Source organism: Cebidichthys violaceus, unplaced genomic scaffold (genome assembly GCF_023349555.1).
Source record: "Cebidichthys violaceus isolate CVI_PGR_0920_01 unplaced genomic scaffold, fCebVio1.0.p SCAF_16, whole genome shotgun sequence".
In the NCBI taxonomy this organism is placed as follows: Eukaryota; Metazoa; Chordata; class Actinopteri; order Perciformes; family Stichaeidae; genus Cebidichthys; species Cebidichthys violaceus.
This window is the reverse complement of record NW_027176329.1, coordinates 13,918,831-13,942,264: the sequence shown is the minus strand read 5'-3', so window position 1 is coordinate 13,942,264 and position 23,434 is coordinate 13,918,831. Positions and strand designations below refer to the sequence as shown.

At 38.8% G+C, this 23,434-nt stretch overlaps 1 protein-coding gene across 1 annotated transcript in view; it reads right to left on the bottom strand.

The window, feature by feature from the left end:
- Positions 1–2,686: 2,686 nt before the first annotated feature.
- Positions 2,687–23,434, bottom strand: part of LOC137872910 (autotaxin-like) — a 42,968-nt gene continuing 22,220 nt past the window's right edge. Inside the window, exons 23-25 of the mRNA XM_068711419.1 lie at positions 22,540–22,672; positions 21,334–21,487; positions 2,687–3,293 (exon numbers count right to left, since the gene is read on the bottom strand). Of these exons, the coding sequence (XP_068567520.1) occupies positions 3,123–3,293; positions 21,334–21,487; positions 22,540–22,672 (458 nt within the window). The 3' untranslated portion in view covers positions 2,687–3,122. The remainder of the gene's footprint in view (positions 3,294–21,333; positions 21,488–22,539; positions 22,673–23,434) is intronic.

Genomic DNA, 23,434 nt, shown 5'->3' with positions numbered 1-23,434 from the left:
AAATAGGCAAAGTAATAAAAATCCACCTCCGTGTGTTTCGGATGTTTTCAGTTTACTCGTCTGAAAGAAAAACCATGTTTTTGCTTGTAGAGTCTCGCCATTGAAAAAAATGCCAGCTGTTTAAAACATGTGGTCATCAGGTTGTTGTCTCTGTGATACATCACCTACCTAAGCAGACACAGGTTGTTGAGTTTGGAAGTAATGTGCTGAGGTGTCACAAACAGCATAATTAACCCTCAGGACTGTTATGGTTTTGGACAGTTGCTATGAAAACACTGTGTTGAAACTTCAGGCACCCACCCCTCAGAGTCATATACTTACATAAGATGGGATCAGGCGGTGGTACAAGCAAATGCTATCCACCGCCATCCAACCATAGGAGTGCCCCAAATAAACTTGTACATATTTCAATACAACTATTTCAAAATATTTCCCACAACATGTATTAAATGGGGCCTATTTTTCTGGCGTTCCCTTAGATTAATTTGGGAAGGTTGAAAAAAACATTCCAGTCTTTGGGGAATAACTTACAACATCTTTTTAAGAAATGCAGTTTTTCCTTTAAGTATCATTTGCATAGCTTAATCCAATAACACTCTTCTCAAACACAAACCTATCTCCATGGAAACTTCTAAACACATCTCAGGTTCTTTGATGTGATCTAAAGTTACCTATAATTTTACAATAGTCCAGTCACCCATTTTCAATGGGGGACATGACATTCAATCAAGCAGAAACCACAAAAAGCAATCATTGGAAGGAGTCAAATGAGGCATCAGCACCTTACCTTGCTGATGAGGTAATGCTGCTCCTTCACAATACTCTGTTGTTTTCAACCGAGTTGAGGTTGAGCAACCACAGAAACTTTGCAGATGTTGATGAAGGAAAGAACTTCAGCAAATCAGCAACCAATCAAACGTCACTGAGACTGTAGTTCGGTTGCAGAAGCAGTAATTGTCAGTTCCAGTCATGTTTTTTCCAATTCTCTTTTATTTGAAAGACCACAGGAATAAATATGGCTTTGTCTACTGTTCGGCAAGCTCTCGGCTCATTTTATTGATTATTTTCTATGTTCTATTGATAACCTTGATAGCTAGCTATGTTAACTCATCAGTGAAACGTTAATAATAAAGTTAATACCAAACATGAAAAAATACAGGTTCTGACTGCTTTTGTATGAAGTTAAACATGTGAATGCAGGAGGTCGAATAAGGAGATGAGGTGACAAACTGAAAATGAGAGCAGTGTTGTTGGGCTACTGATACAGTGTTAAAGAAAACATCTTTTGTTGTACAGCCTGGTTCTTAAATTTGTAGTTTTAGCTGTCTTTTGTGAAGACACCGGGCGCCAACGATTCTGCAGGACACAGCTGGATGTGTTGCCTATTATGAGTGTCCAATATAAAGTCCCTTATTTTACTTCATTGCATACTCTTGCGTTTGTTGGCTGTAATATGCCCATAGTTGGGCATGTTCCGGAGATGTGCACAGCAAAAGATGATGGATGGTTAATTTAATACTGGATATCTTTTAAACCTGCCTCAGGAACTGATGTTGTGGGCTGGCTGCATTTCCACAAAGCTGTTGAGTAAAAAAGTATGAAAATAAGAATTACAAAAAAAAAAGGTGATTTTTCCTTTAAGGTAGCATCAGTTTTGTCACCTCCCTGAAAAAAAGCACAACATCAACGATCTTTTTCTAACTTATTTTGGTAAACCTGGCCAGATCTGTTACACTGGATTAATACTGTAACACTAGGTGCTATTATTATTGTTATTATTATGATGCTACGTAATAAATATGATAAATTGTATAAAAATATACACCTAGATTATCAGCTGAGGAAATTGTTGCTGTTGGTGTGTTTGTGTGTGTTTGACATGTAAAGATATGTTCATGTGTACACTAGCCTTCGATGCCACATGTGTTCTTTTCTTGGGTTGGCTTCCATTTGCACCATTTACATTTATCTTAGCCACCACTGGAAGGTGTCAGCAGGCCATAACAACAGATTGAGATTGCAATTTAGTTGTATGGGAATGCAATTTTGTAGGACATAGGGTTGGGGCAATAGTTTATTTGTTCTATACGTTTGTATGTTAACCATTTATAGTAATCATGATATTAATAATTATAAAGGAGCTGAAGCATATCAAAGGCTCGGGTCAGGTTTTTTCTGACACTGGTGTACACGTGTTGAGCCCTGTGTGTTTATATGAGTATATGCTACATGTTTATATGTATTTTGCATGTTGTTAGAAAGGAAAGGTTTGGAAATTTGGATGAACAAGATGTAATATAATCACCAGTGAGCTTTAGAGGTGCTGGTAGGCAAATTTTGTTACCTTTGGACAGAGCCAGCCCCACCCGTTTTCAGTCTTTATGCTAAGCTACGCTAAACTGCTGCTAACATGACAGTAGTAGTAATGTTCTCATCTAACTCACATCATAAATGAGAATGTATGTCCCAAAGTGTCAGACTATTCATTTGCAGAACTATGCAGCAATGTTGCATGTTTTCTATTTTTTTTATAAGTTTTTCTGACTTTTCAGTCAGGCGTCTTCTCATTTCCATACAGCATGGAAGTGTAAACGAAGTTACTGTAGTTTGAGTGCATTTGCTATGAGATGTCCTCACAATGATATTATAACATTGACAAAAAAATAACTGATTAGCTGATACAATGCAAGTTTCAAGAGTATTTTATGACGAAGAAAAGACACGTTCAAAAATGGTTAAATTCTTTAGCATGTAATGGATGGGCAGTAGGAATATAAATGGTCCTTCATGTGTGCATGATGATGTACTTCATAAACTGTATTTATGAAATGTGTAATGGTAGCTGTCGAGAAAGTCTCCCATCCTGCATCATTCTTGTGCTAGCTTTTTCACCCTCCAATTTTTTGTGATAGTATTGAATATTCCTATTGTAATCTTCCAAACTACTTCTTGCCAAACCGTTCTGTTTGTTAAAAAATGTGATCCCTTTTCCAAGCACTTCTCGGTCAGTTCCTCAGGCGTGGAACAACAATGTGCTGGCTGTCCAGCGAGTATGCGGTGAAATTGCAGGACTTCTACAAAAGGCCTACATCCTGTATGTGTGTGTCTGTCTTTCTGTGTTTCTAGTCGTCACTCTCGAAGGTGTGCAGGTAGGTTTTGAGGTTCAGCATGCTGTTAAAGGTTAGGTTGGTAGACCGGTAGAGGTCCAGGCCTGTAAGGATCTCCACGTCTCGGACTCGGGCCGTGTGGAGCTTAAGCAGGTTTTCTACCCACTGCGACTCATCCTCTCCACTCTGCAGAGACACAGACAGAAGTGGTTATTCACTGTGGATTCAGCAATCAACAATTCTTATTTAAAGTTCACGTTTCATTTATTGTTTGCAGCTTTCATGTTGCAATAAATGTAAACATGAGGAATAGAATGAATGTAAACAATGCAGTAATGATTCATTATTATATCAAACTTTTAATCTATAAAATGTGGACATATTTTATTCACCACTATAGCTTCTCAACCGTGCAAAATGCAGTTATGAAACTTTACTGGTGTAAAGTGGAGATCAAAATGAAGGCTGAGTTAAAAGATGAGTGTGGTTCGAGCAAAGCACCAAAAATGGGGGGTAGGAAGTCACATGATGGTCTCGAAGTTGTGTTTGCGTCTTTTATGTGTGATAGTATGCAGATGATAGTGTTTTATATTTCTGATTCTGTCCAATATGGAATCAATACATTATAACACTCCTTAAATGTAATTAATTCTGAAGAAGCATTTATTGAAAGTTCAACAAAATTCATGCTGTTGTTCGGATCCAGAAATATAGATCACATGAACATGCATGTCTCCACTCTCACTGGGTTTAATCTTGAGAAGGTCAGAACACAGCAGCAGTCCTGCGAATGCATCTGTTAAACAAGTTGCCTTTTGTTTGGGGGGAGAACTTACAAGCCCTGTATTCAAATATTGCAAGGGACTGTTGGACAAAAATAAATGTCATGAATACCTGTGCAAGTATTGACATATTAAGATAAGTGTGTGATTGTGATATTAACCTTTAATTAACAGAGCAGGTTCTGCTAACTGAAGGCAGCAGTCTGTCCCGAAGACTGCAGGATTGCACAACTACACATGGCTCACACCCTGTTTACCTTTATTAACCGTAAATCAACCAGCATCAGGCTGCGTACCAGACTAGAGGTGTATACCTTGGAAAGCTGCTGCTCACAGATTTAGGTAATGTAAGCAACAATTATATTGATTAACTGTATTGATGTTTCTCAATCTCAAATCATTATGAACGGAATTGTTTTTTTAACCGTTGTTTTACAATCAAGGCCATAGGTAAGATTACACGTTCCTTACTGTTACATTTTCAGGCAATGAAACATGGGGCGTAAAAAAGAGAGTTAAAAGCACCAACCATGGCCCATTCAAAAGATTTGAACTTAAATATGAAAGGGAAAAGTTTGAGTCACAATTTAAAACTTCTTATTGAATGATAAAACATGTGGTTACAGTCCGAGCTTTGCACTGTTTACTGCCTGTCATTGATTCACACAAACAGACCCTGTATGCAGTAAATCCTCTTGTGTAATTCTGTTTTTCTACCTGGGGATTGTTTTACAAGTAAATGTACTGCAAGACTGGACAGAAAAGACATGTCAGTGTTGAATCAGTTGTCTGACCAAAATCATTTGATTCCAAACTACAGATCAATGGTCCCCTTCTCTATATCTCAAAAATGTTACACTTCTTCCCTGTAGTTCATTTTTAATTTTGTCGGCAAAGTGCAGCTAAATCAGGCGGAAACCACCAGTTCTGAAAAGTGAAGCCAATGTTGAAGTGCTTTAAACCTGCATTCTGTCTAATGTCCATCAGGGGGCGACTCCTCTATGAGAAAATGACTCTACTTCTCTCTTGATTTATTACCACAGTAAACATTGTAAACATGAGTTTATGGTCTCAATCTCTAATTTCAAGTCTTCTTCATTACAGCATGATGTTCATTTAGTAAATCATGGTCCATTTAGAGTCAAATAGACTCTTAAAGTTGCTACCACTGTGTTGTCCGGTCTTGTTTTCATCTTACAACTTTAACCCTTTAATAGTGTGTTTTTACCTCATGAAAGTTAATTCTAACATTTTGGTCGCCTGAAAACACCTTATTCAGCCTTTGGTTGCTGTTAGCTCCACCCTCTCGTGTCGCAAAAAAAGATGGCGACGGCCATTTTGCTGAACGCAAGGGTTCAAAAACCAACAAATGGGTGACATCACTGTGACTACGTCAACTTTATATATCCCGTCTATGAGCTAGATACCACCGTAATTAAACAAAATAGTCTTAACTGAAGGTCCATGCATTTTAATTTGGTGGGAGTACAGATGGCAATTTGACTATACACATGGACTGTTCAGGTCTTTTGAAACCTTGTTCCGGTGGTCTCTCTGGGCAGCTTTGGCCTTCACAGTCGAAAAAAAAAAGTTCATATATTACCACAACTTCATAGTTGAACCACGACCGGATTCTGACTGAACTGGCAGCTCCCTTCAGTGCAAAACACTGCGCCTATGTCAAGTTCAGTCGTGTCATTTGGCAGACATAGTATGACCAGACATCACTAACATAGAAAGGAGGTGTGTAAGGTGCGACAGCCGATATGTGCAAACGTAGTAAAATCGCTCTCTTCCAGTGGCATCAACATTCATCATTCCTCGGGGAAAAAAAAGATAGTGACGTGTCTTCATGTGCCACATATTCCCACTGTGTTTCAACATTTATTCTACAGATGCACAGTAAAGTTCTACTTTTGAACCACTCTGCCCTCAGGCTAGAACTAAGAGATGCTTTTCTGTTTTGGAGTGAGCAAAACTTTGGGCTGCTGATTCACAAATAAAAGGTAAAACATCCGAAGATGGGATTTTGCTATACCTTTGGAAAGAGCCAGGCTAGCCCCGTCTTTATGCTAAGCTAGGCCAACTGGCTTTAGCTTCATATTTGACAGACAGCCGTAAGAATAGCAGGCCTATCAATCGTCTCATCTAAATCCCCACCAAAGATCAAATACTATTTCTTTCCAATGAGACAGATCACGTTCCAGTAAAGGCGAGAACCAACACAATCACGACAGATCTGTAAATCTTGACAAGCCGGCCTTCTTAATCGGCGCTCGGCGAATACTTGCCATAATAAATAAACTTGCCATGTTTAGTGGGTTTTTTTCTATGCACCACTGAGATGGAAACAGGCGTAATAAATGGTTGTAACTGTTCTGGACCAATGCTTCTCAAACCTCAAATGATGAATGAGTGATGACGTATCAAGTCAAATGACAAGGCGAGGGTTGATAACAGGTTGTTTAGTTCACACAGTAGCTAGAACAAAAGGTCATGGCCTTTAGAGAGCAATAACCAGTCACATGATCAATATGGAGTGACAGCAAAGCTCAGGCCAAAGGTCAACATGTGATGGTACTGATATCAGAACAGTTCTTAGGGAAATATCACTTTTGTCTTTACCTGATGTAAAATATTCCGTTTGGATCTTTTATGACAAAAAAAACGATGAAGCTGGAAACATGTTGCACATGTGTTGCTTTTGGTCTGCACAGATCATAAGACTAAAAAACAGGGTTTATTGTTATTACACTGCGTGATTGGTCTTGATTTGAAATTGCCTCCATACTTCTGAAGAAACCTCATTTAAGCTGCACTGTTCTTTTAATTCTGACCATCTGCAGCAGCCGTGCTGAGGTGCTCTACACAGTAGATATTGTTTTGGTGATTAACAAAAGGAGGAATTTCCCCAGATCTGAGAACCATTTTATCCGTGTTGTGAATTTATTTGTCTATCAGCTCTTTCAGTAAAGCTCCTCACATCAGGAGCCTCAAACAAAGTCTCCCATGAAGGCCAAATACGAAGGACCTGCAATAAGTTGTAGACTTCAAAGTAAACCTCCTGGCAGAGAGGTTCAACACATTCGCACTGGCAGGAAGACATGACATTGGTTTAGGATGTTAAAGACAAAACAGTTATGTGCAGCACAAACTCCCCCATCTCTCTCCGGGGCTGCAGACCTGATTGGAGAGTAATCAGCGGCATATGAGACACACCTGGACCCCGTGTGAACAGAAGCCCAAGAGGCAGATCTCCTCACCGCACATCTGTGTGTTGTGTTCTTTTGCTTCTTTTCTTTTGTTATTACAGCACAACACCCATGCAGCACATTTTAACTCATCCACTACTGACTTTACAGATTCCTCCCAACTATTTATTTGCCTCGTTTTGATTATTTTTAGGCAACTTAATCACTTTTTTCGTTATGGATACCCATGTGTCTCCCCTTTTTCTCCAGTCTAAGAGCTGGGAATTGACACTGCAGTGTGACGCATTATCATTGTCTTTTCTTATCAAATATGCACTCATTTACATAAATTACATAAATCTAAACATTGGATGAAGTCAGGTTTAAAATTATTGTTTCATTTTGTTGACATATAAGAGTCAAAGGTTTTTACAGAGGGAATTTATAATATCTCTTTGTATCACTTCATAAATCAGAAAATACTCTCAACAGCCATACAAAAATCTATTTTCTCCATGTTTTTATGAATAAAATGTAGTATAAATGAGGTTCTGAATGCTATGTGAACAAACCTTTCTGTACAAACCTTCAGAATATAGAGAGGAATGAAAGTGTAACGTTTGGTGTGTGTAAGAGCTACTGAAGTGGAGATTTCTGGATCAGAGTCTGAGAAAAAAACTAATTTAGAGAAAACGTCCTTTAAAGACACTACAGGTAAAAAAAAAAAAAATGAACTAATAAATAATACCATGACATTACACCAGGTGATTACTGACATTAAGAAAATTATTTTTTTATTAAAATGTTTTAAATTGCCTTTGTGGTGTCTCGTAAAAACAAGTTGTGATACAGTTACGCCCAGAAACCGTAAATGTTACATCGAGGAGGAACAAGGAGCAGGAAATCTCAAAACGATTTCTAGAAACACCCACACAGACATGTCGATTTGTAATATCAGTATAATTGGGCTCCACTGACAACAACTCGCGCATCAAGTGCCACTTAGACCAGATCGATCATGTCTATTTATATTTTTTCCCACATTAGCATCAATGTAATGTTGTGGTGTTGAGTTTCAATTTAAATTGAATTGTGTCGTAGACAGTACAGTAAAAGGCTTCTTCTCATAAATAATACAGAGAGGGAACATGCAGGTAAAAGCCTTTGCTTCCAATTACTGCTTTTAGGTCAAAGCACCAACAGTAGCAGAATACTGGGAGTGTTCCCTCACTGTGATGGAGGATCCCGCAAGACTTTTAGGTTGACTACTATTATTAACAGCTGCTCGTACCTACCACACAATGCAAAAATACAAAATGACTTCAATGGAAACAGAAAATCTGCAGCAAGAGCGCAAAAATAAATCAATTCATAGAATGCAATGTAGTCAAAAAAGGGTAGCTGTAGAATGCAAGAACAATAAATATGTCTGCACTTCTAAAGCTTTCCAGAGACAAGACATTCCTTTTTGTTTGTTTTTTTCAAAGAGGGGGATTTTAAGCTTTTGTTCGAGAGCACCAGTAGAGAAATGGCTGAAAAAGACGCGTTTAAACTCTCCTCTTTATCCCACATACAGCAGCTCAACGACCTCTGCGATGCTGCTGAAAGCACTCGTCCGCCCACTGACGACTTCACCCTGATTGGTTCCAGGATAACAAAGCTGATGACGAGGTGGCGTGACAGCAAACTGAGACAGACCGTTCTGAAAACAACTGGGCCGAAACCAGATAAGTCAGACTTCAGTGGAGCATTTCATCGAGGGGAAGGATAAAAAGAGTGCTGCTCTATTCAAGACTCTTTGTACGTCAGGCCTGCTTCCTCACAGACCCTGAGCTCCGGGCTACAGATTACATCTGTACAGTTGGTGCACAGAGAGTTTGGTCGCCAAAATCACAAAAAAAACGTGAGGCACAAAAAAAAAAAGCTTCATGTTCTGTCTTGACACACCTCGGTTTAGATGGTTAGCGTGATAGCGATTGTTTATTAGCAGTAAACACAAAGTACAGCTGAGGACCGATGGGAATGTCATTATTTTTGCAGATCAAACTAAAAGCGCAGTTCTAGCCCCCTGTGAAACAAGAATTCACCATGGATTTATTTGTCACTTAACTTCTGTACTTATTTTCACCCATAACACAATGTTGTATGACTATTTTCATTTCATGCTACTTTATTACATCTCAGAGGTAAAATATTGTACTTTTTTTCGACATTTGTCTTTAGTTTCTTTTCACATCCCCTTCCTGTTCAGGTAAAACCACGTATCTCCAGATGTGTTGATGTTTGTGATAAACTGAAGGATGAAGTGTTTCCTTTATGTGTTGAGGAAATCCTCCTACTTCTTCAGATAAATAAACTTTTTAAAAAGCCTCTTGGATCAGCTGGAAAATGCATCGTTGCAGACCTGAAAACACGTTTTAGAGGTAGAAACATCTGATGATCTCATGGAATATGATGCTGTTGATTAAACTAGTTAATAACATGCAAGCAGCAGTAATATTAATCCAGAATCACCAAATGTAACAGTAAAACTCTGACAGGGAACATTTTTACTGCACTAAAAATACTTTTACTTGTCATACTGTAAGTAAATGTAGTTGATAAGCATACTTTTACTTTAAGATGGTTTTGAATGCAGTACTTGTGCTTGTAGTAGAGAGTTTTCACAGTGCGGTATTAGTACTTTTACAACAATATTTGTTGGTGGACCAAAGTGATGGACCAACTAACTGACTGTCGGATATGTTTTCTGTAACCTGAAGATGAAATCTGTAATATTTTGTGCTAAAACGATTGCTGGATGAACAGATTAAACTTCTCCAAAATGTCCACATTATGAAAATCCACAGCATCAGTTTCTTTTTCATTAGGGAGTCTTTTAAGCCGACAGCAGCTACCGTCATCACGTTACACTGTTAGCTCCAGAGAAATGCTCTTTGAGAAGACAAAACAGGAACGGTTCGAACCAAGAGAGACGGCTCGTTCCTGATAAAAGGGAAGATGAATGAGATGGTCGTCATTACAGTGATTCAGTTTCAGTCGGATTCAAATGCCAAAAAAAACCAACTACTTAGGGTCAAAAGGTTTTGATAATTGATCATTTTTGATATTCTCATTTTCATTCATAATCAAAATGACTTATTTATTTGTTTACTTTCCAGGACTTTCTACACCTTGCATGACTAAATGTGGCAAAAATACTTTTTTAAAGTTTTTTTTTATGGTTAAATAAATAATGAATACATAAATTAATGTTTAAGTATTGTAGCAAATACATGTTACAGTACATATGATCAATTTAAGATCTCTAGATTGAGAAATAAGCACATTTGTGTGTCTCATCTGATCAATAATGACCTGTTTTCTTTTTAATTTGTCCATTTGTTTGTTTTAACTACATTTGATTTTTCCAGTTGTAATCTGTATTTCGTCATTTTCCATGCAAGCTGACAAAGACAAAATACATTGTAAAATTTCATAAACCAGGAAGTTATTAACAAATATTCTATTATATTTTTGAATATTTCAATCACTTTCCTTCGTGATGGAAAACCTCGATGACATGTTTTGCTTTTGTTTTCTTTAGATTTGGTGATTCCCTTTTACACTCACGAGCCGTCTGGAACAGCGGATATGAAACAATTCTGTTCAGCGAACTGGGGCTGAAAGTGTCGAAAACTGCGCTTCCTCAAATGCTCAGATTTTTGTCTTTTATGGTTAAAGTTGCAAATAAAATATGTATTTAAAGTGTGTTCAAACCATAACTTTCTACGAGCATCAAACTGTTTGTAACTTTCATCATTAGGTTTCTTTTAAGTAGATTTTAAGTGTTTTTTCTCCCCTGCTTTTCAGGGGAGTCCTTGACTGGTGGAAGACCTCGCTCTTTGCAAAAGGTTTAGGGTTTATTATTGTTCTTCGACTTCTTGGAAAGTAAGCTGGTAAACAGAGACATTTCTGCAGAGCTCATTACGCTAAAACATCCTTCCAGCCGTGCTGTGAGAGAAACCTGGCAGGACATCAGCCTCTTGATCATCACAAACCTCAAAATGGATTCCCCGGAGCCTCTCTGCAGACTTCCTTGCAACCCATTCACTTCCAAACTAAAGAGGCTTCTGCAGGAAATTGTCGAGAGGAGGATTGTTGTTGTTGTGATTGTTGAGGGAGAGTTTAGCAATTTAGCCCATTTAGGGACGAATGTGACTTTTCCTCTGAAAAAGGACAAAGACGTCAAACAGCCCGGTTAAATGCGACTTCTCTCTCTCACTTTCTTCAGCTGCATCCTTTAGACTTCCTTATGTGAGGTTATAAAGGGGCCAGTGTGGTTTTTTATTCTTCATGTTTGTCGGATGGTTGAATCTTTCCATCCTGAAGTCTCTTGACACAAACCTTTGTGTCCGCTTTAAGTTTTCAGGTTTCACACCATTTTAATAAGTTCTTCAATTCAGAGATATCACTGGAACCACATACAGTGTGTGTTTTATTATTGACAAATGTATTATCTGTCTACAATTGTCCCATGTAACAAGTACAGCTTGTACTTACTTGTTGTTACTTTATACTGGAAATATTTTTTACTGTACTGCATTTATCTGACAGCTTTAGTTGATTTTTCAGATTAGGATTTTAAACGTGATGATTTTATGAAGTTGTCAAAGATTAAACTATCCATCAGTATATGTAACAATGAAGAAAAAGCTCCACCTTGACCAACTACGAGCAGTAAAATGTGACTTACACTTTAATGCTACAGTAACAATAATCCAACACTATAAATCATAATAGTGTCATAATCACAGGGGTCCACTTCTTTGCTTCATGAATCCTTTTCCTTTTTAAACGTTATGTATATTTTCCAAATACTAATACTAATACACTAATATTTTCAAACAGGACTTTTACTCGGAGTGTTTCCACAGTGTGGTATTAGTACCTGTGCTGAAGTAAAGGATCTTCCAGCGACACGCATGTAAATCATACCGTACAGCCATCATAAGAAACAAACTGAGCTTCATTCATTCATTCATTCATTGCTTCAGTCACTTAACGAACTGACCTGCTGCAGATCCAGTTTCTGCCGTTTAAAACTGAATTGAGGCTCTGAACTCTGTGACCTTAAACCTGTTTAACCTACAATGCCCTGAAGTGGCAGTGAGTTGATATATCTACAGGACAAAGCAGCTTTTAATGGTAAAACACACACTATCGATTGCTCCATTAGTTGATACAACTGAGACCACCTCATCACTTAACAAGAAAAATGACTGTACAGCAACATTATGCAGCGTTCCTTTGAATCCCCTCCACCTGCGTGATTTATGAAGAAATGTCAACATCCAGTTTAGGAAACCTGAGCCGGTTACAATAGTCAGACACTAAAACATTCATCTGTTACAGAATCAGACTCTGACTCATGCACTTTGATATACAGTGTACTCAGGCATGCAAAATTCATCACGGGTGAAAAAAGGTGACAAAGATCTGAACGCGCTGGTCTCTCCCTTCCCAAAGAAAGTTGTTCTCACAACTTCGGTAAAGTTCTAACACCTTCTGCATTACATCGTAGGAACACTGAACAAACCCTTTCCCAGAAGCGAACAGGTCACGAATTAAATGATATTGCATTATGAGGAGTTTCGCCTAAGTTAGCTCCAACTGGGCTACATGCCGATATAAAGGTCAAATGCTTCTGTAATTGTTTCTTCACCGTGGGGATCGGAACACCTTGGCGATGCCGTCGATAGTGCGTAAGTACGTTGGATGTCATTTCCGATCACATGGCCTAGAGGAGTAACCGCGAAACCCCGCCCTCGTCTAAACATAATCAATTCTCTCGCTCTCTCTTTTGTTGTTGTAGCTGAGCGGGAAATGAGGCAGATGGGTCTTCCAGTTCCACCGCTTCATTCGCGGTCACCGTAGTATGACTGACTCGCACGCCCTAATCAGCTCGTTGCGTTAACATCAGCACGTCTGGCGGAAACACCTACAACATCCCCCCAAAAAAAACTCAGCGGATCTGCACGAATCACGCAGGTGACCCTTTTTTAGATTCGAAAAAGGCCGAATTTCGCTGGATGGTTGCCAAGTTTGCATTCATCGCCTGAGGACTGGGAGGTGTTTGTATTCCCAGTGACTCATGTTTGAAGCCCTGTGTTTACGTGCAACATGCCACAGCCTGCTGATGTTTTGGCGACTGTGAGGAGATTCCCTTCAGACCTGTTCCCCTGACAACAGAAGGGGAAACTCCTGTAAACAATGCGAGCAGTCTTCTGGAATAGATGTTTTGGAAACTGCTGGTTGTCCCAGATACAATGATGTGACTTCCGGTACAAGAAGAAACCTTAAAAGTTTCTGCTGAAAATGCAAGAAATGTTTATTTGGCAACTGTTGTGAAGGACTAGTTTGACATTTTGGGAACAATGCTTATATGCTTCATGCAAAACTTTAACACCAACATGTTAGTGCTTTAACTTTGGAGATGGAGTGAGTAGTGTTAAACTGCTAGCATGTCTTAAGTAAATCATTCTTGTAATTTCCCATGAAACCACATTTGTACAATAAACAGATCATTTGATTCATAATAAGTTAATTAGCGAGCTTAAGAGGTGCTGGGAGCCATATTGTTTTTTAACTTTGGAAAGAGCGACGCTAAATGTTTCGCCCTGCTTCCAGTCTTGATGCTAAGCTAGGCTTATTTAATAAACAAGCTGCGTCATGTTTATTAAATCTGTACAGAAACTAACATACAAACTCTTTGTGTGGTTTTAAAGGAAAAGACATGCTTTTAACCATTTACTTTGGACTTTCCCCTGCTTCCAGACTTCATGCTAAGCTAGGCTAATCACTCTCAGTTCCAGACATGAGAGCAGTATTGACCTTTTTGTCAAGTGTCAAGCAAAGTCTTCTCAATTAGAGATGAATGTCCAAGAGAAGAACAAAGTTACATATTTGTTTCGACAGCATTTAACTGATTTCATTTCAATGTGAGGCAAGTCAGAACTATGCAGGGAAACATAGTCATTAAGTAATCAAGGCTTTCTCTTTTTAACCAAACCAGTTTTAACCCAGACGTCTGGACAGTTTGTTCACCTGCAAATTACCCAAACCATGCTCACCGGGAAATGAACCACCAGCCGACAACGACTTGTAATATCAGAGGACATTCTATATCCACAAATTGCAGTTGACAAACCTGTCATAATGTGTTCAATTTTACAGGACTGCGTCTGTAATTTTCTACTTTTGATGTCAGTCGCTTCACTGTGGAATCTGAGAACGCGCTCGTTTCTTTGCCGCACCGCAAAGTGAGCCGCACCGAGTGAGCTTCGACTTCCGCGGTGTCTAGACGAGAGCTTAATTCAGATCATCTCTACTGCCAACACATCACAAAATACCTGCTTTGTGTTTATATCAGACCTCAAAGTGAGGTCAGGTCACTCTTTTTTTCAGTGTTATTTAGTAGCTCACTCACTGGTCCTCTCTTAAGCACAGGGTCTCTTTCATTTTCTGCACTTTTCGTTTCTCTTTCAGTCGAGGGTTATTTGAGGGCTTAGAAGGGGACTTCTCTTATATAACCCAGGACTCTCCAAAACAAAGATAAGTTAATTATCCAGGATTATTCATTTGCTAGCAGAGGAAACGATCAGTCATCTGGTTAAAGGTGTAACCTCCAATGGAAAGACAGGGTTGAGATCATAACTTCAGTAAACCTAAACCATCTGCATCATACATTACATGCACCTAACAGCTGTTGGATTGGTTTTTCTGTTCATCCCATTGCAAACTCCTCTTGAGTCTTACGTGTTTCCATGAACTAAGCTGCTTATTCCAAGGTTCTGTGGTTTACGCTTTGCCAACATTGAAGCTCTATAAATCTGACTGGACGCTCAGCTTTTTTGTAAACCAGGCAGAAACACACACCACATGAAAGAGGTTACTGTGTGGAAGACTCCTCTTGTGTTAGCGACACCTCAGAACTAAGCTGAAGAGGATGTGGGAAGGTTGACGAACCACATTGCATCAATATTGGAGATACATTCAGGCAGAGAGAAGTGAATCATGGGAGTAGACCTGTCACTGGAGCTACCAGTCTTTTACTGGGACACAGACCTTTAATCCTATTACACTTTTGTGTGAAACAAATCATAACAAGCATGTCAATTCTTGAGCTTTGGCCAAAATGTGTTTAAGTGAAGTCACAGTGACCCCCAAAATGTGATCAGTTCAACCTTGAGTCCACGTATGAGTTTGTGTCGAATTTGAAGAAATTCCCTTCAGGCGCTTATAATATATATAACGCTCACGAGAAGGAAACAGACGGACTACCCGAATACCCAAAAACAAATTGTCTTCGGCTACGGCGGACATATTTGCTCAGGGTGTTGCTGTTGATCACAAGGAAGATGATTATGGAGAAACAAAGGAGGAAAAGGTTAAGAAGTGTATATTTGATGGAAAGTACAACACTCCTACTCGACTGGTACTAATACTACAGTTACGGATACTGATTAAGGAAACAACTCCTCCATAATCTCAGTGAATGACATGTCATTGGAGTCATTTACAGACACGAATTTGCAATTTTCTTTTTTAATCTCCAGAGTTTCCCAACGGACATAAGAAGAAGTGTCTGCTTGAACATGACGGTGATTGCGTTTCGGTTCAAATCAGGGTAAATGGATGGTGGAATAAGATACGATTAGTCATGTGAGCTATGTGTCAAGTTTGTATGCTCACTGAATATTAACTGAGTATCACTGCTGGATATTTCCTGCCCTGCCAGATGAACTAAGGTTACCCTTCTTTACGGTTCTTCTAATGCTTACATTGTGTTACGTTGCTCAATTTAAAGGACAAATATGAACATTAACATTACAGATGTTACCACAGACTTCCCATTAATTCATGCTCGCCCATCCATCTTTGGGCGTACGAAGCATCGACTATTGTGAAGAGTTTAAAGTTAAAAAGCAATGTTAGTGTGTTTAATAATCACTCCTAGTGGTGGATATAATGTTATAACATGTTTGTTTGGAAAAGTGTTAAATCATAAAAGTATAATCATTCTATGTATCAAACTATAAAATACAGTTACTGAATGTTTTGAGGGAAAGAGAGAGACCTTTGAGACAGGCTTTTCAGATCCGAAAACAACTGTATGATAATGTGATGAGTTTGGTGAGCTGACTTCAGGAATGTGAGGTGTTAACAGTGGGGGAAGGAGACGTATTGATCAAACAGAGATGTAGATGAAGACAGCCCTAAGAAAACATGGGGGTCGGGTAAACGCAGTTTTATGAGGAGGAGGACAGGTCGGACCAGAGGACACTATTCAGACATTATGCGGATCACTTAGACCAATGGAGAGCATTGTCCGAGGACAGGAGGAGACAATCGGATTCCAGCCAATCACAAAGCTGATAATGGACTTTTGAAAGTAAACTACTGACTTTTGGGTATAAAAACATTGTTCAGAGAGACGTTATTCAGTTCTTGGCGATCTTCTTTACTGTAAACTGGCGTTTGACGCTTTTATCCAAAGCGACATACAATAATTGTCTTTTAGCATTTGTGAATTATAAATACTTTTTCATTGTAAGCCGGATCCAGCTGATTTTTCTTGGCATGACTTCGTTGCTCAAACAACAACGAAAGAGCGAGAGGTCCGCGGCCTCCTGTGAGCAGAGGTCTCACTCCACCACACTATGACCGTGACTCGGTGCATATAAACTTTGGCTTCTTTCAGCCATGACGACGATCATTTCCCAAATCGTATCCAAGCTGTGGCGAATGTTTTTAGTCACCATAACTGCAGCAGAGCAGTAAAAACACTCACATGAACCACTTCCAGACAATCCTGCAAATAAAGGTGCCATCAGAAAGGACTCATGTGGGTTGATTCAGAAGGCAGAGACATAAATATCTTGTTTAACATCTTCATCATAAACACGCTAATCCTGACTCTGACTTATAGATCTGTAAAGTAAAATAAATCCCATATGTGTGACGAAAAGGTCTGCCCATTTTTAGCTTTTCGGAGTCACACTGAGTTCAATCTCCGGTGGGATTTTGTTATAAACACTCGGTTTATAGCAAACTCTGAGGTGAGCCTGAAATCCTCCAGAGCTCAAGACTCCTACAGTACTGCACAGTTTATATTGAAAAGGGAGTGTGTGTTTGGGCCTCTCTTCAGCATGACGTGACTGATAATCGTGCACACGCTGATAGCTTAATGTGTTTGCTAAAAAAACAACAGCAGAGAAACACGTATTTATAAGGCTTTTTAAGGGCCTGTATGGAGCAGGTACGACAACATTATGATTAAATTCATTAATGTCTGTTCCAACCAATTCACCAGTAAGACCTTTATGTAAGAGTCAAAGGGTGTTCTCATAAGAGAAAATATCTGATTCATGTTCTCTGCAATGTCAATTTCATGGCCACTGAAAAGCCGTTTCCCAGAACTGTTTCCAGAATAAACCCAGACGCACTCGTCACGTTCCACTTTCTCTTTTTGGCAAGGTAAAAACACGACTGGGGAAGCACCCTGTGTGTATTTGAGCCGTTTGTTACTAGGCATTCACAGAGGAGTTATTCTCAGCCCAAAATAGGGAAACATCTGTGCACAAATATAAAACACAAATATAGCTGGGATTGAAGAAAGGGAGTTTCAAAACCATCAGTGAATGCATCCACTGACAAATATCATGTCAGGTTGGTCTCAACCACCATAATTATACCTGTAAAAAATAATGTTTTTATTTGTGAAAACCTAACTGAGTTCCCTGTGAAGACAGAAGTTTATTTTGAAAAGACTGTATACAAGTAAAGAGCGGAAATTGACCCATGTTGATGGGTTTCCTAGGAAAAAGCATGAAAAATGAGGCGTAAGATATCAAACGAACCGTTGTATGAGGATATGTGAACTGTGTGTATATCAAAGACTCCCGGATATCTCCCTTAAAAACACACATTGAAGCTTATTGTGACTCAATCTCACAAATACTGTTCTGCTACCTCACTAAGGCACCAAATGTGGATTCATCCACCACTGAAAATAGTTCCCAACAAATGCACTTTTCTCCTGTTTGTTTAATTAAAAACTACATTGACCAGCTGTTTTAGGAAGTTACAGTCTTTTTTTGATGAGGTTTTGGTCTTTTCACAGGACTTGTTGACGATAAGAAGAATATTGAATAATGCCTGCTTTATACTTTACATACATCCTATGTGAATAGACTGAGAGATAATGTAAAAAAACCCACTAAGATCACATTATTGCTGGTGGCAGGTGCCCGTTCATACATTTATATGAATGGGTTTCCATTTGTAAAACTTAAGACAGTAAACATTTAAATCCATATCATGTTTGTATTTAAAGACAGAAGCAGAAAATTCTCTCTTTAAGTTTGTTGAAAACAGTCAGCGCTGTGTTTAAAGTTGTAAAACTATGTTTTTTTTAAATACATCTATCATTCTAAGTAAAAAAGAACGGGCAGGGTTTTCAAGATACTGAAACCTTTCAGATCTTTGAGAAAGACAAAAAAAAGCTTATGTAAAGGCTCGTTTTCTACACTGTAAACAAAGATAAGTAAATGACACAAGTATGGTGGCTGTTTAGGTTCATTCATGTTAATTCATCCTATCATGACATTTGCACTGCGACGGCTTCCCTGTTTGATGTTTGTAATGGTTCTCCAAATGGAGCTACAGTTTAATGTATACTGTGTATATATTTGCAGCATATGTATAAACATGCACAGTATATTTATCACAGAGACAAAATAAATGGCTGTGAAAGGTTCAATGTAAAAGATCGACTATGAATCGTGTTGCAGAGGTATCTATTTATATTAGCATGCTAGCGAGCTAGCCCTGGCCCGTCCTGTAATACCACTTGTGACCTGGACAGGCGATAGCGAGTCACTGTCCGTGTGCGGTTTGATAATTTGCTTTTTGGGATAAAGTCCCCGCCGCCCCCGAGGCTCCTTTGCCGGGAGTAGAGCAAACGGCAGCTCCAGTTAGCAGTGAGCTTGAATTCAGCTAGGTGGGGAACGGCCGCCAACTCGCCGCTGGATCACCAAATTTCCCCGTTGCAATCACCACGCAGATTGAACCCAGAGCTCCATCAGCTTCCCGTGACTCTTGCCGCTGGGAAAATTTTAGTTTGCTGACTGGGAATCGGTCACCCGGAGCAGTCGAGTGCCGACCGCTCTCCTCCCAGCAGAGACGAGGACAAGGGTGTGGATTGTTTTTCTCGTTTCTGCCACTTTGGATTCAGTCGAATAAACAAACTATCAAAGCATATAACTAACCGTACAGTGGTTGAATTCTGAGTATTTTTTTGCCTTGCTGTTTGTTCATTGATTTGTAAATTTCGTTGGTATGAACTCAGTAGTGGAGGTGAAATGGAGCCTTCTACTATATATTTTTGGAGCATGTGGCTCCGTCCCACAACGACTCTGAATCATGCACGAAAGACATTCCAGAGAATTGTTCTCCTGTGGTAAGCACACTGATGAATGTCACCCTTCAACTTGACGTCAAATTTGTAGGTCTTAGTTTAAACAGATGTCTGTGAGTCATCGCAATAATTTACCACAACTGTTCATCTGGTGACACATCTAATACCTGCTATGACTCACTGTAGCTGGCGATATGATTTTACAATAACCAACATGCCGCCAACAGAAACATGACATGGCTAAAACTGATGTCCATAGTCAGTCAGAAACACTAACATGACACGTGGGACTGAGAAAAGTCCCACAAATCATATGAAAATGATTGTCGTCAAATGACCTTCAACTCCAACTCCAAAACTCAAATGTCAAGAAAACAAATCTACAAGCTGATTTAAAAACACATTGCGTGTCCTGAGAAACTCCTCATCGTACAATTTCCCCCCAATGATGCCGCTCCTCAGCTTCCAGATCAGTTTGTAGAGCTGGTTGTAGCCGTATTGTAGCCTCACAACGATCTTTAAAGAAGAACAGTGGTAAGTGAGGTGTCGTCCCTAAACACAGGACATCTACTGACACACCACAAACCACTGAGTTGAATCATTTGCTCTTGACCGCCTGAAAATTAAATAGCATGATGAATTTCCAGTTCAACTGGGAAAAAAACCCATATTTCATCAAAGGTCAGGGTTTAACAGGGACATAGATCAGTGGTGGAAGAAGTGTTCTGATCCTTTATCTAAAGGGTATCTTGGGAGATTGTGTGACTGATGGGAACGAGAGATTTTAAAAAATGTGTCCAGTACTGAAGGAGAAATCTGCAGCCGGCAGAAACGTGCATTTTGTTTAGTGCCACTGATAGGCTCAGATTGTTTATTATAAGTGACAACATTATGGAAAGAACCCTAAAGATTAATACAAATGTTTCTTTACATTTTAACTTGATCCTGTCTGTCTGTTATTGTGTGCCAGTCAGAGAAGGAGAAGTCTCCTTCTGAAATCTGAATATCGGTCAGCAACTTCTCAGCCGCTCTTCAAGAGCTCAACAGATTCTCATCCACATTGTCGAAATCAGTTGAATATCTTTTAAAAAATCTTTACAATAACACAAAGCTTTGCTCTCTGAACTCCCACGCAACAAACTCTGTCGGAATTTAACCCTGATTTGACACAGATGACGTGAGCACATTTGTGCCACAAAGAAAATCAAGATATATTTATTTTTTGCATCAAAGTAACACAATCACGGTTTCCACCGCTGTCTTCCAGCAACACGTCAGCGAGACTCTTTCCATAATGTTGTCAGACACTTATAACATAACAGCAACAACAGTAAATTCCTTTAAATTTGAGGAGCTGAAACCATGAAATGCTGAAAGAAAAGTAACTTTAAAGGACAGGTTTACAATTTCCTCTTAATAGTTATATGAATGTATTTATTCCTCTTGTTGGCCAGTAAGAAATACCTTCACATTGCACTTCAACCCAAGAGAGTTGATTTTCTGATAACTGATTGCTCAATAATTGACATTTGGCTCGTTTTGTAAAATCTTGATTTGTAAAGTGAGTAGCTGCAGCTTTCGTATGATGGCATGCCAGCATCTCAAATGTATAAAATGTTGTAGAATGTAATACTACAAGTAGCCTTTTGTTTTGTACTTGGTTACAGTACTTGACTAAAAGTAATGGGTTACTTTAAAGGAGCAACAGAGATCAGAGATCAGAGTGTCTATTCTAACAGCTGCAGTGACAGCTGGGGCAGCGTCGCCCCCTGCTGGACAGTGTCTGAACTCACATTACACGCCTCAGAGTTGTCCCGTCTGTGCGCCAGCAGGAAGGAAAAGACCTGGAGCTCTCCGTCACACTCCTCCACCGTCTGGTTCAGCTCCTGGCAGCTCGTCACCACCGTGTAGAAGTGGCTGGGGACAAGAGGGCCGTCGGCCGAGAGCCTGGAGAGGAAGGAGGTCGGATACATTAACTCCAGCTTGGGTATAAAAGTTATTTATAAAACATTTATCCACTAAATGTTTTACAAATCAATGCAAAATGTGCCTGATAGCCTGTTAGCTCAGCTGTTAATCTGCACCCAGAGTCCCAAAAAATAAGAGTCAAACTACGTTTTACTTTTTAAAGTGACAATAATAATAAAAGAAAACAACAATACTTTGTCCTCACAACCTTTAGAAGCTGTTTTATGAAACTACAAACAAGTTAAGAAGAAAGTTGAAAAGAGCTACAGCAGTGTATTGCCGCTACCGTGATGAAAAATATTTGCAATAACAAAGAGATTTATTTGTTTTAACAATAGCATTCTTAAAAAAATTAACAAGATCTATTTCATGGTATTATGTAATATCTTTCTTGTTATTACTAGATTTGTAATTATTCAGCTTTAACATTAAAGACAACATATCACTTTATCCTTCTATATCACAAAACTTTGAATGTAAACTGTATTCTGTTAAAATCACAAATGTCTCTCGCTGTAACATGAACAGTTGGTTTGTTACTTAAATGACATCATAGCAGCTTGAAAACATGATCATAATATAACTCATATGGTGTAAGTTATGAGTTGTATTAATGACTGTGATGAGAAACAGAGAACAAATCATCCTTTTTAACCATAAATCATGAGACCAGATTTCATCGTTGCACTATTTTCACGTTCTACTTAACGTATTTGTTATCACTTGTTGTTTTTAGTGTCTTTGTTTCTGTCCTTTATGCAGTAAAACTCTCCCATGTGTCTTTGTTCTTTTGTTTCTCATGCTGCACCAGAATTGCCCTCCAGGGAACAATAAAGTTTTATTGAACTTAATTGAATCCATCTGAGTGGAACTTGTGAAGCATTTATTGTCAAACTAGTTCTTTCCAAGATCAGTAATGAGCCTTCAAGCTCAGCTTTCCTTTTAGTTTAAAATGGAAGCGTTGTGTCGCAGCTTCTCCACAGTGTATTTGTGAGGTTTTCATCTCGTAGTGTGATAATATGAAGTCTTACTCTTTTATCTTCTCGGTGGTGTCTCGGAGGCCGTCGTAGTTGTTATCAAAGATGGGTCCGGCGACGACGTTGATGCCGTTGTTTTCTTCTGCGTAGCGTCTCAGCAGCGTCCCCTGCAGGAAGCTCCACAGCCCTGCAGGCAGAAGGAAAAGGGGATCACATGCTGCGACACAGAGCAAACTGTGAGCCTCCTTCCTAAACCTATCAACCCCACACACATCTGGTATTAAGACATCTGGATCTGGTAAACCACATGTTAATGCAGGTGTGAATGGATGCAGGATGCAAATAAACTTTAGCTTCTCTGAACATTTAAGAAATTTGTTCAACCACGATCATAATTTCAGTTTAACATAGAATCAATGGGCTGATTGTCCCCGTTCAATGATATACAAAGGAAATACTGTTTAATAACACAAATTGCTGTTTCAGATGTTTTTTTCAATTTTTAATTAGCACATTATTATTATTATTTAAATGATCCATTATTTGGCATCAAATCTAAAAGGTAGAATAAATACATTTCTGAAGATAATTGTGTGTGAAAAGTCGGCCAAGGATCATAAAACTTTGTCGACCCTTAAAGAGAATTAATCCTTCAAATAAAATGAAAACATGATATCATACAAAGTAGAGTTACAGTGCAATAAGTTGAGTTTATCCAAAAACTTCAGTGCCTTAGAGACAAATCTCTGTGCATTAAAAACACTAACATGCTTTGATATTTTGATTTAGTAGGTTATTATTTCAACTTTTAGTTTGCTTAGAAAAATAATGTCATGAAGTACATATAAAAAAATAACTTGTCTTTTATTAAGAGATCTTTATAATTACTGTAAATCAATATTTAAAAAATCCATTAAATGCAATTTTATTAGGTAATTCCACTAATTTA